Below are 14868 nucleotides of genomic sequence, written 5' to 3'. Positions count from 1 at the left end.
GATTTCCTGAGGCCCCCTAGGCCAGCCTGGATTGGGGGCGCTTACTCCTGAGAGTGTGCTCACCATAGAGATCACAACCCCATTGGCCTTTGAACGGCACGAGAGACCTGAGCAATTTCATGTCTAGAATACTCTTCCTCCCCAAGGGGTTCTCAGCCCCTTTGTCAGGGCCCTGTCTCCTCCCAGCTTTCCCTGCTTTCATACTGCTGCCCATTAGCAAGACCCAGCCTCACATCCTTCCAGCCAGAGAGGACTTCCATCGTTACCCCCACAGGGGGCGTGGTAGTTACCGTACACGATGTGCACCCAGCTCCTCTGGTCACGCTACTTCCCCCTTCTGCCATCCTAGCTCTCTCTGTCTCTTTTTCCTGGCATGGCGGAGCATCAGCCCAGGAGCAGGTCTCCATTATAGCACCTTAGGCTATTCGGTGCTGGTAATAGGGGCCAGGCAGGCCGAGTCCTCTGGTTAACCCCAGAAGAGGACAAGCGCGGGCAGGTTCTCTCCACGTGGCCATGCCAACATGCCTCAACTGGAAGGGCCAGTCTGGTGGGCGAGAGGGGAACCCTGTTTCCATGGCCTTTCTTGAGTCTCTGGTTTCTCAGCTGAAGCTGTTAGCCGGGGGCTGGTCAGTGCTAGTCCGTAACTCTTAGCAGTATGGTGCTTTTCATCTTTCGAAGCATTAGCTGATCCCCACCCCCAACAGCCCTGCGAGGCAGGCAGGCTTTGTTATCCCCCTTTCAAAGCTGGCCAGGTGAGCCCAAGGCTGCCCAGGGAGAGGTGGTGTGAGAGCTGGGGTTGTGACTCCCTGACGCAGCACAAGGAGAGTTTCTGTGGGGGCCCATGAGACCCTCGCCTTGGGAAGCGTGACATGTTTTCTGTTGTCCCTGTGTATGGGGATACCTGGTTCTGTGAGGTGTTGGGGAGAAGCACTTTAGACCCTCGATGGTGGTGCTGGGTTTTCTGACATGGACACTTGACCATTAGAAACTGGATGGTGGGCGTCCAAACCTCAAAGATGTCAAAGATCCATCAGAGAGTGGCAGCTTTTAGTCACTGCCACCTGAGTGGTATTTAACTGGTGATCAAGGCGGTACCACTGAAGAGATCCATTTTTCATTCCTGACCCCCTACGCCATGCAGCCCCTCCATGCGGGACAGTCTTTCAGTATGACTGGAAAGCCAGCATAGAATCATAAGGCCTGGAACAGATCCGAAAAGGTCTTCTAGTCCAGTCCCCTGCACTGAGGCAGGACTAAGTATTATCTAGACCATCCCTGACAGGTGTTTGTCTAACCCGATTTTAAAATGTAATTTGCATGTAATTTCAAGATTATACTGATCCTGCTTGGTGGTGCCCGGCAGCTCCCCTCACTCCCCAATGGAAAGCGCATGTCTGTGCAGCCGTGCCTGCCCCAAAATGACCTCGGAATGCTTGGGATTTTTTCTTTACATGTTCAGAGGGTGCCTCTGTCTATTCCAGGTATCACCTTGCATGTGTATCCCATGGAGCCAGCAGGCTATTAGCAGAACCAGGAATTTAATCTGGCCTCTTACCCCGTATCCTAAGATGGCATCTAGATGATGATGCAACCATGATAAAAACTTAAAAGCAAATTTCACGCAGGTGAAAAGGGCCAGCTCAACAGTCCCTAGAGAGAGCTGCTGCCACCACGCTGCCTCCCCAGACTTGCAAGCATCTCTTGCTTCCCTGAAACATGCTGCTCTTCGACTCCCAGCTTTCTGGAGCCCTCCTTAGAGTTCAGCTTGAATCTGCCAGCTCCATGAGTCACTCCAAGCCACATCAGCTTAAACTCAGTGTATGGCTTCGTTTCACACCCAGGGACGCATGCATGAAGGGACAGTTTTACTGTGGCACTTGATGGCTGAAAAATGTCTCCTACATAGGAAAAATCACGCAGTATGTGGCAACTTTGCAACCCACACAAAAGAAAGTACAATCCGTTGGGCGGGTAGTGATGAAACGGTTCGAGCCAGATAAGGGGGAGGTGGAGCAATGGCTCAGGGCACTCCACCTCTGCCAAACCCCATCCCATCAGATTCTGCATCCACTGGGATGTGCTGGTGTATTTCAGGTACAGAGGAGAGACAAAGCCCGCCTCCTAGTTGAAGGCGATTTGCTTGGATGGCCAGCCAGTCACAAAAAGTGTGTCTATACCTGCAGGCGTCCCACCCACATCAGCACTGGGCGCTGCTCCTGTGTTTGTGGTGTGTGTGTGTGTGTGTGTGTGTGTGTGTGTGTGTGTGTACGTACAACGCCTAGCACAAAGGGCTCCAGGACTGGAGTTTCTAGACACTAGACTAATACAAATAATCATAATAGTATAAACCGGGCAGAGATACAGCGTCTCGCTCTGCTTTGAGCTGCACCAGGCCAGATGTCCAAGTTTTGCCAGCATAGACACGCCCAAAATGTTTGGGTTGGAAAGTTTCAACTTTTCACCCAAAATTTGACAATGTTTGGGTTTGGACTGAACGTTTTCTGGGTTTTGACCAAAAAATGTTGAGAGAAGTGCTTTCCGTGAAAATGGTGGTTTAGTCGAAACCCCAGTTTTCTGGTTTTGACAGACAAATGTTGACCAGCCCTAATTTGGGGGTATCACCATCCCCCGGCCCCGTGCAGCACGAGGTTGTGGCACGCAGTCATTCAAAGTCTGCTTTCACCTCAGGTGCTGCACAGGGTGGGGAGGCAAGTCTGTGGCTGTGCTTGGAGGGGCTGTACTGAGCAAATACGGGCAAGTGGAAGCAGCCTCTGGTCAGCAAAGCCAATGGTGGGGATGGAGTCTGCCTGTGAGGTGGTGTTCAGGGCAGGTTGCCCCCTGGGGCAGGACTGAGGTACCAAGGGGCTGAGGGACAGATTTTTAAAGGTACTGAGGTGCCTGAAGATGAGCCGGGCCCTCTGTCTCCAGTAATGTGGAGCTGCTTGGCAACAACAGCATGTGCGAAGTGGCTAGAGAATGGTAGGAGCCAGCCGGGGGTAGGGGAGAAGGGAACGTTGGGTTTGGCCGTCCTGTTGATATAAAGCGACTGACTGAGCTCTTTGTTTCCCTCAGGCTAATGGAGGTTGGCAAGATGCTACTACCCCCTCATCAGTGACTTCCCCCACAGAAGGCCCTGGCAGCGTCCACTCTGATACCTCCAACTGATCTCCCAGCAAATCGCATCCCTGGCTGACCCCAGCCCCACTCAGGGCCGGGGGTGGGAGGGGAGGGTGCTCTCCTGACACTGAAGCAGTCAGACTGGAGGTGGAACCAATCGGCTAAACACAACAAGAGTCGCCTTCTCTTCTCTTTGTCGGGATGCTTTTTTCAGCCAATCTGGACACTTCTTTATACTCTTTTTTCCCTTTCTTTTCTGGGCAGAAGCCACCTCTCCCCTCGCCACCACTCCCGCCCCAACCTTCTCCCTGAAGGATATTTTCAACAGTTAGAAGAATTTAAAGAGGGGGGGGAAAAAAACCAACAACAACAACAAAAGCATCTGTCCATTTCCATGCTGGTGTTTTGAGGAGCCAAAATTTACCTCACTCCTTTGCTAACAGGCAACCCACCTCCTTCAGCTTCTCTTGCGCTCACACTACCTCTTAGCAGGAATACTTCACATCCGCTCTCTCTTCTGCTGCTGCTTCACCACTCTTCTGATTCTGGGGACAGAGCTAACAGGACGCTTTCCTGTTCCGAAGCGATCCCAAAACCTCAGTGAGTCACCCCCGGGGCATTTCCAGTGACAGGGCGGATAAATGCATTCCCAGTGCTGCCAGGCGTGTAGGAAAAGGGAGCAAAACCCCTCTGCTGGGGCTCTCCTCGCTTTCAAAAGGTACCAGGACATTGTGCTTGCAAACAGGTGTAAACAGCAAACGCTAACCCTTCCCTCTGCCACTGTACTTTGCCTCAGACCCCAAACACCAGCCGTTCAGCTCTGCAGCAAACACACATGGCATTTGCCAGTGTGCGAAGGAACCAAAAATAGCCAATATTCTTTGCATCATGGTACTTCTAGGAAGGAAACAGCAGAGAGCAGTGAGTGAGAAACTGTGGGCATCTGTAATGCTAACACTTAGCACTCATAGTTTTACCCAATCAAAGCACTGCAGAAACACCGATGAGCGATTGATGGGGCCGATTTGCATGACACTTATGTTGTTAGCACTGAGAGCGTTGCACTGGGTTTGAAAAGCAAGCCAGGCCTGGCCCGTGTTGTGTTCTGAGGGGGTGTGCATGCCTACCTGCTGGGGAGCTGTATGGGCTCTGGGGTGCCCCTTCTGCAGTTACAGTGAGAAACAGGCTCATGTACCCATTGGTACAATTTAGCCCGTAAAAGGTGTTCAGATAGCATCCTGTGAATTAGCAGGCATGAATGTTCCTTATAGCCAAGCAGATGAGCAGTGAAGACTGAAGGGTGAGGGGAGAGATGGGTGCACACAGTCAATACATAAGTTGAATGGACTGGATACTTTCAGTAGCTATTAATAAACCTGGTCTGTTTTTGTCAGGGGGGGAAATGCCCCATAAACTAAATAATTTTCTAGTTTGGGGATTTCTTTCAAATTAAGGGGCTAGTTTCAGTCCCGCACCTTTTTGTGAATCTAAGATGTGACATGATAAGTACTAAAATAAATCATGTAACATTCCACCCAGCCAATCGGCACCCAGGATCTTTCAGCATTTTGTAGCAGGAGGGTTTGCTCCCAGGGTTGGTTCTCCTGCAGCGCTTGGTCAGCTGTAGGGAGGAGGGGCTCCTGATTGGCCAAGAAGGAGTCGGGGTTTATTCCTGGTGGAACGTTCCATTGCACACTAACAAAACAAAATGAGATAAGGAGGGAAGAATGCAGCCAACAGTAATTTTGCAACAGAGTTAAAATAGATTGATCTTTGTCTTCAGCTGGAGGCCTCTCTGGTGTGAGGGTGGCATTTCAAATGGGTGAACATAAAGCAGGGCAGCTCTGGCGGCAAGCCCTCCTGGGCAGGAGGGCAGCCTGCATTTAAAGTGCTGCTTGTGCAGTGGGAGGGAATTGTTGCCTTTAATGGGCGAGATGTTATGAAAATATGCCCCATCTTCTCTTTTACGAACTACAGCCCTGAGCCTGAAAACACATATGTGCAGTGGTCCCATTGATCTCAGAAGCATCAAGCTAGGCATGTGTGAGAGTGTCTCAAAGTCTAAGTCTTAAGAGGATCTCTGTGTGGGGGTTAATTATGCATAAATTGCTAAATGTGCTAAATTGCAGAGCCATGTGATCATCAGTATCTATCCATGCACCTTTGAGCATATCACCTGCACTCTGGCCACTGACCTCCACTGGCTTTTTTTCTACCAATTCCAGTATTAGTGTAGTGCAATTATTGAGCTGCTTCAAGTAGCCACCATTTTAAATCAAAGCTCTGCCAGAAAAATAGCCATCCCTCCACTGACAAAAATGTAGATTGGTTTGAGGCCAGACACGGGCAATAAACAGTCCCGCAAGAGTTTATGGCCTTGAGATACTGAGCCCCTGCAAAAGCTAGAATTGGGAGCATGATTCTGTTGAAATGGGAAGGTCCCAACTTACCAACAGGATGTACAACACTTGCTAATAACCCTGGGAGGCTCCAATGTATTGGCTTTGAAATTTGTGCCTATTTTTTAAATAGATAAGCTAATTTGGCTGGATTGTGTAGGTTTCTAAAATGTAGATACTTAGATCTCCCTCCCGCCCCCGAGTCTTGTACAGTTGGATTCAAAGCTTTTTAGAAACTTGGACAAAAAATGACCAACAAATTCTCTCGCTTTCTTCCTACAATTTTCCAGTCAGCTGTGGTGCTGAGACACCCATGTTTAGAGGTGGAGGGATACAAAAAATAGTCCCAATTAAGGTCCAACATGTGAGGGCCCTTCCCCCCCCACTTTACCCACAATGGTAAGCAGTTACTCCCACAAGTAGTCCCTGCATTCTAGTTTATTGTTATTCATGGTTGTAACTACTCACCAGTGGGAGTAAATTGCCCCATTTGGTCCTAAGCATTTAAAAATTGTCTAGACCATTCCTACCCAGCATGTATAGGACACATGATGGGGCAGCGTGCTATCCTTGGACTGACTGGGATAGCGCATGACGCTGCCAGTCGAGCGGCGTCCCATCCCACACCTGTGTCTATAAAGCTTTTATACTGCATCCCACCATCACGTATTCTCTCTCACCTTGTAGCTAGGTGATACACAAACACCAAATCACCTCCCAGATGTTCTCCCAATATGGTGTCTTGGCTACATCACAGCCTAGGGCCTTGGTCTATCCAAGAACTTAAGCACATGCTTAACTTGAAGCATGTGACCAGTCCTGTTGAAGTCAGTGATTTCAGTTGACAAATGGGAGTGCTTATGGGCTTACAGTTCAGCATGTGCTTAAGTGCTTTGTTGGAGTGGGGTCTGTGGTCCAGATCCTGTGACTGGCTCTAGACAGGTGGACCCCCCACACACACCCCACTGCCTGCATGGGGCCTCAGTGAAATGAAGAGGCCTCCATGTAGGTGCAAGGGCCGTCTGCAGAGCCAGCTGTGATGGTACCTCTTGAAAATGAATCATTTGATAAACAGATTTAAAGCCATGCCAACATAAAGCAGCCTGCCCCTGGCGATCCCTGGTCTGCTTGAGAATCGAATTGCGTGCCATCCACCTCCAGTGTAGCAGGGACCAGTCCTCGGAAGCAGTTAGCTGGAGCTGCATTTATCCTCCCTACAGTTATCTCCCTCTCATTCTCCCATTCCCCACGGCATGACATTGACTCCTTTATGGTATTTAATGCGTCACGTTTTTCGGTTTCCTTTTTCATTCCTTTTACATTTGTTGTTGTTGCTGACTGGTCGGTTGCCTTTTTCTCACAAACTTTGAATTTTTTTTCTTTTTTCTGCCCAGAAAATCCTAACTTCGATACCAAAAAACAAAAAAAAACAAAATGAAACAAAAATAAAAAAAACAAAAACAAAAAAACCTGCAGAAAATTTAAAAAAAATTTTAAAAAAATAAAAATAAAAAAAAAACCTTGATGATTCTTTCAGCTTTATTAACATTTTCCATTGTTTCTTGCGATTTGTGTCTTGTTCTTTGTAGCATTGATGATAATGAACATTTGATAATGAATGTTCTTGTATATTCAGATAAAGGAAAAAAACCAAAAAAGCAGTCTGAATTTAATAGTGTTTATAATAAAAAAAATTTTAAAATGACCCTCATAGCACGCAAAAGTGAACGGGGAAGAATTTCCACTCCAGTTCTTTCTGTGGCAAAAAGCGCTTCATTCCTGTATAGTTTATAACACCAAACTACCTACATTCATCTTCTCTTTTGGTTTGGTTTTTTTCCATGTTTTTTTAATTTTATTTTGTTTTTAATTTTCTCGCATTTGTGAATTAGTTCAAGAATGCTAGAAAACTGTAGAGTTGTGCACACTCATTTCCTCTTACACAATGTTTAAAAAGTGACAGTAATTCATTTTGTAAAACTTAAAAAAAAAAAATGGTTGGAATAGTGAGCATAATAGGTACATTCTAACACTTTATGTTTATTAACGTTGAGACCCAGTTAATTACGTTTTCTTTTTGTTTTGCGTTCCTGTTTTTTTCCTTTCAGGGGCAATTATGATGATGATGATTATGATTATTATTATTATTTTTAAATTGTCCAGGACTATGGCCTTGTAAACTTCCCTTCCTCCACTTTTGATGTATATTCAAGGTGATGTGAAAAGCTTAATTGGCAAAAATCCATTTTTTGGTTTGATTTTTCTCATGGATTCAGATCTGCTCTGAAAGGACTTCACCTTGTTCCCCCTCCCTGAAAATTCAAACATTGCTGATCTTGGGCTTGCTTGCTCAAGTTCAGTGGAAGTTATGAGCCTAAATACCTTTGTAGAGCTGGGCCTAAGTGCCATGGTGTGGGCCAAGACACTCATCCTGCTAGGTGCTGAGTGCTTCAGCAAAGGGATGAGCACTTGCAGGGGCAAGATTTAGCTATGGACCCCAAACCACACCTACTTAGCAAAGCTTTTCAGCATGTGCTTAAGTGCAGTTACGGTCAACTGAGCACATGGTGAAAGTTAAGCACTTGCTAAACGTTAGGATGTTTCAAAGGAATTTAAGGTTGTTCAGCACCCAGATCCCGTTGCATCTCTGTCTTAGGTGCTGTTGAAAATCCCAGGCTGAACTGCTTTGCTGAATAGGGATGGACTTCATACTTAAATGCTTTCCTGAATCAGGGCCCCTGTGAAATGCAAGACTTAGTCTCTGAGCTCAACCCTTTCAAATTGTAGCAGGCCCAGCCTTTCACAGCGCAGCTGGCAGTTTCTTTCTGTCTGTAATTCTGAGCACTATCAAATGATAGGGGTTTGCTTTCCTTTTCATGATTGATCCCAGCAAAAACTTGCTGCTTCTCTTAGGGCTTGATCCAAACCTCATTAAAGCCAATGAAAGGCTCCAGTGAACTTCGGATCAGGTCTAAAAGCACTGGCCCAAAACACTGATGTTTACAAAAATATCACTCCAGAACTTTGGCCGTTACCATAGACTACATCAATATTTTGAATAAATGGATCCTCCTCTTCTGATCACCTTGTTAGAATTGGTATGGAGTTTTTTTTCTCTCTATTGTGTATTGAGAAGCTTCCCCATTTCCTCATCGCCTGATCTAAACTCAGGACCTCATCCAAAGCCTACTGACGTCAATGGAAATACTTTTTCACACAGCGTGCAATTAGATTGGAACTCATTGCCACACGATGTCACCGAGGCCAAGAATATAGCAAGATTCAAAAAGGAGTTGAAGATTTATATGGATAACAAGGATATCTAGAGTTACAATGCTAATAAAGAGTATTGGAAGGGAGAGAAAAAACTCCTGTTTCAGGGATTAAACCAATCTCTATTAGGCTCAGGATGAGCCCTTCCTAGGCCGGGGGGAGGGAGGGAGGTCGCCCCACATCTGCCTATTGTGGAGTTTCTTGCACCGTCCTCTGAAGCATCCTTTGCTTGCCACTGTTGGAGACAGGATACTGGATTATACAGATCGTGGGTCTGGACCAGTATGACTGTCCTAGCAAAAGAATTCCACGTACCTCCAGTGGGCTTTGGATCAGACGCTAAGGTAGAACACACTTTCATCAGTGCGTGAACTGGACAGGAAGTTTGGAGATGAGTAAGAGCTGGGCCTGTGGCCTCTGATCCTGTGACCACTTACACATATGCTTAAATTTACACACATCAGGAGGAGGCGACTGATTTTACTGGGCCACCTCCCATGCAGAAAGTTAAGCACGTGTATAACTGTTTGTAGAACCAGAGGGCTGTATTTGGAAGGCACACGTAGTTAGCATGATAAAGGAAAATAAAACTCCAGTTACCTCCTGAAAATGATACAGTTAAAGGTCACACTTCAAGGAGAGAGGTTTATAAAACCATTAAACCTTTTTTTTCTTTTAAAGAGGTCCAAAAAAAACCCCTCAACTTTTCACATCACTGGTTGTTTTTGCTTTTTATCTTGAAGCTTCCTAGAATACTTTTGCTTTCACACTCATGTTAGTGTTATAATTATTAAAATATAAATCAGACATTGCAGGGGTTTTTTTTAAAAAAAATTCTCATTGCAAACCCTTTTCTTCTTGTAAAGATGTTCCAGTTGTTCTGAATTGTTTTTGCTTTGCTTTGCTTTTTTTTTTTTTTTTCCTAATGGATTCCAATTATAAAACCTAAAAAGACTCTGCTGTGACTTGGTTTTGAAACTTTAAGCTTTTCTGCTTCTGTAAAGACAAAGGCCTATGTCTTTTTGACCCCAACTGAAACTTTTATGTTCTATAATGTTACTAACAAGGTGTAGGTTTTACAGTCTCCTGATTTGTACTGGTAATGCATATTCCAAATAAATAGTTTCTTTTGTTGCAAACACTGGTGTATTTCTTGCAAGCAAAACCAACCTGCTGAACATGTATAGTATTTTATATTCAAAGGCAAAACATAAGTGTGACACAAAGCGGAAGCTAGTTGGAAAGTCAATTTGAAGGGCTGTGTATTAATCAACTCACATTCACCCCAAACCCAGTTCTGCCAATGCACCTCAATCCTGACCTGCAACACTGTCATATCACAGAGCTGGGGCATCCATAGATCTTGGAATGCTTCACAAAGGAGGTCAGTATCATTAGGCCTATATTACAGATGGGGAAACTGAGGCACAGGGCAGTATCATGACTTACCCAAGGTCACCCACCAGTTCAGTGGCAGAGCTGGGAATACAACCCAGGTTGCCTAAGGGTACGTCTACACTACCCGCCGGGTCAGCAGGTAGTGATCGATCTATCGGGGATTGATGTATCAGATCTCGTCTAGACACGATACATCGATCCCCGAACGCGCTCCACATCGACTCCGGAGCTCCACCAGGGTGAGAGGCGGAAGCGGAGTCGACGGTGGAGCGGCGGCCGTCGATCCCGCGCCGCGAGGACGCGAAGTAAGTCAATCTAAGTGGATCTAAGATACGTCGACTTCAGCTACGCTATTCTTGTAGCTGAAGTTGCGTATCTTAGATCGATTTCCCCCCCTCCCCCAGTGTAGACCAGGCCACAGTCTCAACCCAATGCTCTGTCCACTAGGCAACACTGCCTCCCCTTCAGCTTCCTTATTTGTTAACACAGCTTTCTGACAAAACAGCGCTGAAAGAAGCCATCTCCGCTGAATCCACCTGCTGGTGTCTCTTTGTTCAGGCTTCTAGTGGCTCCATCTAGTGATAGCATGTCAGTCCTTTGCGTCACAGTCTGTAATTGCATGCTAACCCAGTCCTAGGCCTCCACGCAGCTCTGTCAGTGCACGTTGTAACTGACCTACTTGCTGCACCGCCTGCTAGTCCAGCCCTGAGCAAAGATGTCAGATTCTGCTGAATTGCCTTCCAACAGTCATTCTTCCTCAGCATCACAGCGCTGTAAAAGGCACGGCTCCTGGAAAAGCTCCTGACTTGGTCTGCTGTAGCTACAGGTAGTACTGGGTGGCTAGGATCATGAACGTAAAAGGAGGACAGGTACGAAGATGAGATTTTTCCAAGAGCAATTAATTGCTGCTCTCACTTTTTGCCATGACATGTCACCCTGTCCCCACAGAACGTCGGCCGGTTGCAAAGAGATGCTGTTACAGAAGCTAGTGCATCTACTTCATCTTCCCCACCCCGACCACTGCTGGAGACTTCCCTCCCATGTAGTCTCCGGGTTTTTGCAGCCTGGTTTCACATGACCCCAGAGATGGAGCTTTCACCATGTCTCTTGGGAAACTAATGGGGCTCTGCCACCATTAGGAAACACTGCCTGGTGTTCAGCCTACGTGTGCTTTAGCTCAATGGCATCCCCTTACTGATGCACGGCAGAGGGTAATGGTGAATCACACTTTAGGTGCTTGGTGTGGAGTGCTTCCTGACAAACCTTAGCCATGATGTTCCCCACATGGAATTCTGGCCTCAGTATTTCTCCACAAGTGGCACTCCCTTTCCAAGGAAAGCATGTCTCATATTTTGGAAACAACTGACTCTGAGTTCCACTTTGGGCATTAACAACAGTCCAGGCAACGTACAAAAATATCATGGGCTAAAACATGGCAGAGCCCTGAATAGGGAAGTGAGCCATTCAACCCCGGAGGGAGCTCCTGGAGTATGTCTACACTGCACCTGAAGGAGTGATTGCAGCACATGTAGACATACCCAAGCTAGCTTTGATCTGGCTACCTCACGTACCAGTAGCAATGAAGCCGCAGCAGCACAGGCTAGCCACCTGCGTGTATGGGTGCAGGGGGGAGGGAAAGCTCAGTGGTTTGAGCATTGGCCTGCTAAACTCAGGGTTGTGAGTTCAATCATTGAGGGGGCCATTTAGGGATCTGGGGCAAAAATCTGCCTGGGGATTGGTCCCCCTTTGAGCAGGGGGTTGGACTAGATGACCTCCTGAGGTCCCTTCCAACCCTGATATTCTATGATCTATGAGGGGAGCCTGGGGATGTATCCTGCAGCTTCACTGCTATTGGTGACCAAACTAGCTAGCTTAAAGCTAGCTGAGGCATGGCTACCTGAGCTGCAGTCACACCTCCACTTGCAGTGTGGACATGCCCATGTAGACACAGTCCCTCCTGGGGGACAGCCTCAGTGTTAAGCCTTAAAGAGTGGGCCATGGTTGGTCCCCTTAGCCTTACTCGTTCTTGGTTGCAGAAGGAGACAAGCGGGGCACCGCTGCTCTGCCTTTGCACTGAGGCCCCTGCAGCGCCTGAGTGCAAGGACCTCACGGGAGACATAGTCCTTGTGCACTAGCCAATGTGCCAGACTCACTTTGACCCCATCGGCTTAATACCATGTGACAATGGAGCAGGAGGGCAAAGCTGACACCATATTGCATGTCTGGACTAAAGTCCTTTCCACCTGAGCGTGTCAAAAGGTGTATTTTTTTTTTTTTTTTTTTGTTAAAAAAAAAAAATGGCCTTTTGACAAAATTTGTTTTTCAATGAAAAGTCATCAACTTTAGCAATATGTTTCTGTGACATTTTTGTAGTCGCTTTTTTATTATAAACATTTTTCAGAATCGCTAGAAATTGTTTGCTCCCCAATCTCATGTTTGGGTGCGTGAGTGGAGCTGCTTTTTGCAAGTCAAAATGCTGCAACAAAGTCTTTCAAGAACATTTTTGATTAAAATAAAGTGGCTTGCTTCCATTGTTGTTTGCGGAGTCGTTGGAGCCCTGCTGATCCCAGGATACGAGAGAGAGAGAGAGAGAGACACAAGGTGAGTGAGGTAATACTGTTTAGTGGACCGACATCTGCTGGTGAATGAGACAAGTTTTTGCACTCTACCGAGTTCTTCTTCAGGTCTGGGCCAGAAGACGAGCTCTGAGGAGCTTGAAGGCTTGTCTCTCTCCCCAGCAGACATTGGTCCAATGAAAGATATTACTTCACCCACCTTGTGTCTTTTAATTAAAAAAAAAAATCAGATAAAAAAAAATTAGCATCAGTTTCGACCCCTGCAAGATGAAATTTTTCAGGGATTTAATTTTTCAGCTGGCTTGACTTTCCATTGCTTTATGCTGCAAACTTTGTTCACCTAAGGGTATGTCTACACTGGAGCTGAAGGAGCCATTTCCAAAAAGCCATGTAGACGGGATGGTGTGAGCAGCCAGAGGGGCCAGACGCCCCATGTACAAGCCTGGCTGAAACCTTAGGGACGTACTCAGAGTGGCTAGCCCCTCCCAGCGCCACGCAGCCATGGCAATGCTGCTGTTTTTAGTGCTAGCTTAGTCAGCACTACAGCGGGGATGGTGACCTGTGGTGGAAAGTACCCCTCCAGATCCAGTGTAGACATGACTTCTGAGTCTAGGCAGCATTTGCATCTGACTTTGACTATTCAGGCTGAGCTGTTCAACAACGCCAAAGGGAACTGGTGTCTAGATGCCTTCAGCGGCTTTGAAAACCTCACTCTCCAACCCCCTCTCCCCCCCACCCCCCCACCCCCCCGCCGCCCAGCATACTAGGTGGCACAAATGGCCGTGCTACCGTAGATGTGACAAGCTTAAAGAAAGGTTGAGCTAGATTTGCTCTCTGGAAAACCCCTGCAGGCTCCAAGAAGCAGCCACCCCGGGGCAGGCCGTAGGGCTTTGTGATTCCGTTGCTATGTGTGAACATAGTTCTCCCAGAGGCCGGGCCCTTCTCCCCCTAGTCGAGTGCTGACATTTGCTATGAGCCAGCTTAGCCTTTAAATGGAGCTCCTGCCCTTTCCGCTGACTCGTTCAAAGTGCTCACCACTCCCTGGCCCACGATAAGCGTTTGACATTTGCTACTGGTGCAAGAACATTATTTGCCGAGAACAAAAATCCCGTCCTCTAATGGGAAAGGAATGAATGAATACCTCTGAGCTTTCAACCCTTCTATTCTCCAATGCCATTATCCACTGGAAAAAACCCAGCTCAGGGTGTCAAAGTCCTCCGAACCTGTTCTTCTTCGAGTGCCTGCAGGGCCCTTTATACTGACTCTATGAGAGCACAACTCCAGGGCACACCAGAGCCAACGCAACGGATACCACTGAGGGGAAAAAACTTTCCAGCGGCAGTACTTGGGGCGAGCACACACCTTCATTGGAATGGACGTGAACACACATCTCGAAGCACAACAGTTATGAAAGGTTAATACCATTTTTTCAGTTTCACAGCAAGGGACACAAGGGAGTGGGCAGCATCACAGCCAAGTGCTTTTGACAGCCGTAATCCAAGGGAATGGGCACCCATTTTGCACCTTGGTCACCTGGAAGTGGCTTTTCAGTGGCAGATCAAGCAGGACATGAACACCTGCCCTTCAGGATGTAGTCAAGGGGCTTCATCACACAGTCAAGGTACAACGCTGTATTTATCCCCTTAGAATTCAGATGTGACTCTAGAGTTTCTCAAAAGTATCTGGAGGATTGGGTGGGGATGGGGCTGTTGTAGGGAAGAGGCAGGGTCTGGCTTCAGGCCTGACTCACAACCCGAGATAAAAATAACAAGCAACCAGCAGGAATAATATGCTGCAATTGCATCTAAGGGGCCCTGTCCATAAGAGGTTAGGAAGCATTCATGATCTTGCATCATTAGATGGGGAAACTGAGGCCCTCAGAAAGCCCTCCACACCATGTGATCACTGCTCATTATGTCCAATCGCAGTCGTCTCACTGTTACCTTGTGGCCACCTCCAGCAGTTGTTTCTGCCTGACGCCTCTTATTTAGATAGGGTCAGAGGCTGTCTTTTCATTATAGGGATGTATAGTATAGGGCTGAACCCAGAGTGCAGCCTCCAGGCACTACAGCACCAAAACAAATGAGTGACTTGTCCAAAACCTC

General features: G+C 47.1%; 1 protein-coding gene across 1 annotated transcript in view; it reads left to right on the top strand.

The window, feature by feature from the left end:
• Nucleotides 1-3467, top strand: part of LOC113407508 (pre-B-cell leukemia transcription factor 1-like) — a 45506-nt gene extending 42039 nt beyond the window's left edge. The window contains exon 7 of the mRNA XM_026656099.1: nt 3073-3467. Within this exon, the coding sequence (XP_026511884.1) occupies nt 3073-3165 (93 nt within the window). The 3' untranslated portion in view covers nt 3166-3467. The remainder of the gene's footprint in view (nt 1-3072) is intronic.
• The last annotated feature ends 11401 nt before the right edge of the window (nt 3468-14868 follow it).

Source organism: Terrapene carolina, unplaced genomic scaffold (assembly GCF_002925995.2).
Source record: "Terrapene carolina triunguis isolate 2854851 unplaced genomic scaffold, T_m_triunguis-2.0 Scaffold212, whole genome shotgun sequence".
NCBI classification, from domain to species: domain Eukaryota; kingdom Metazoa; phylum Chordata; order Testudines; family Emydidae; genus Terrapene; species Terrapene triunguis.
The sequence above is the reverse complement of the archived record's forward strand: the minus strand, read 5'-3'. Positions and strand labels throughout refer to the sequence as shown.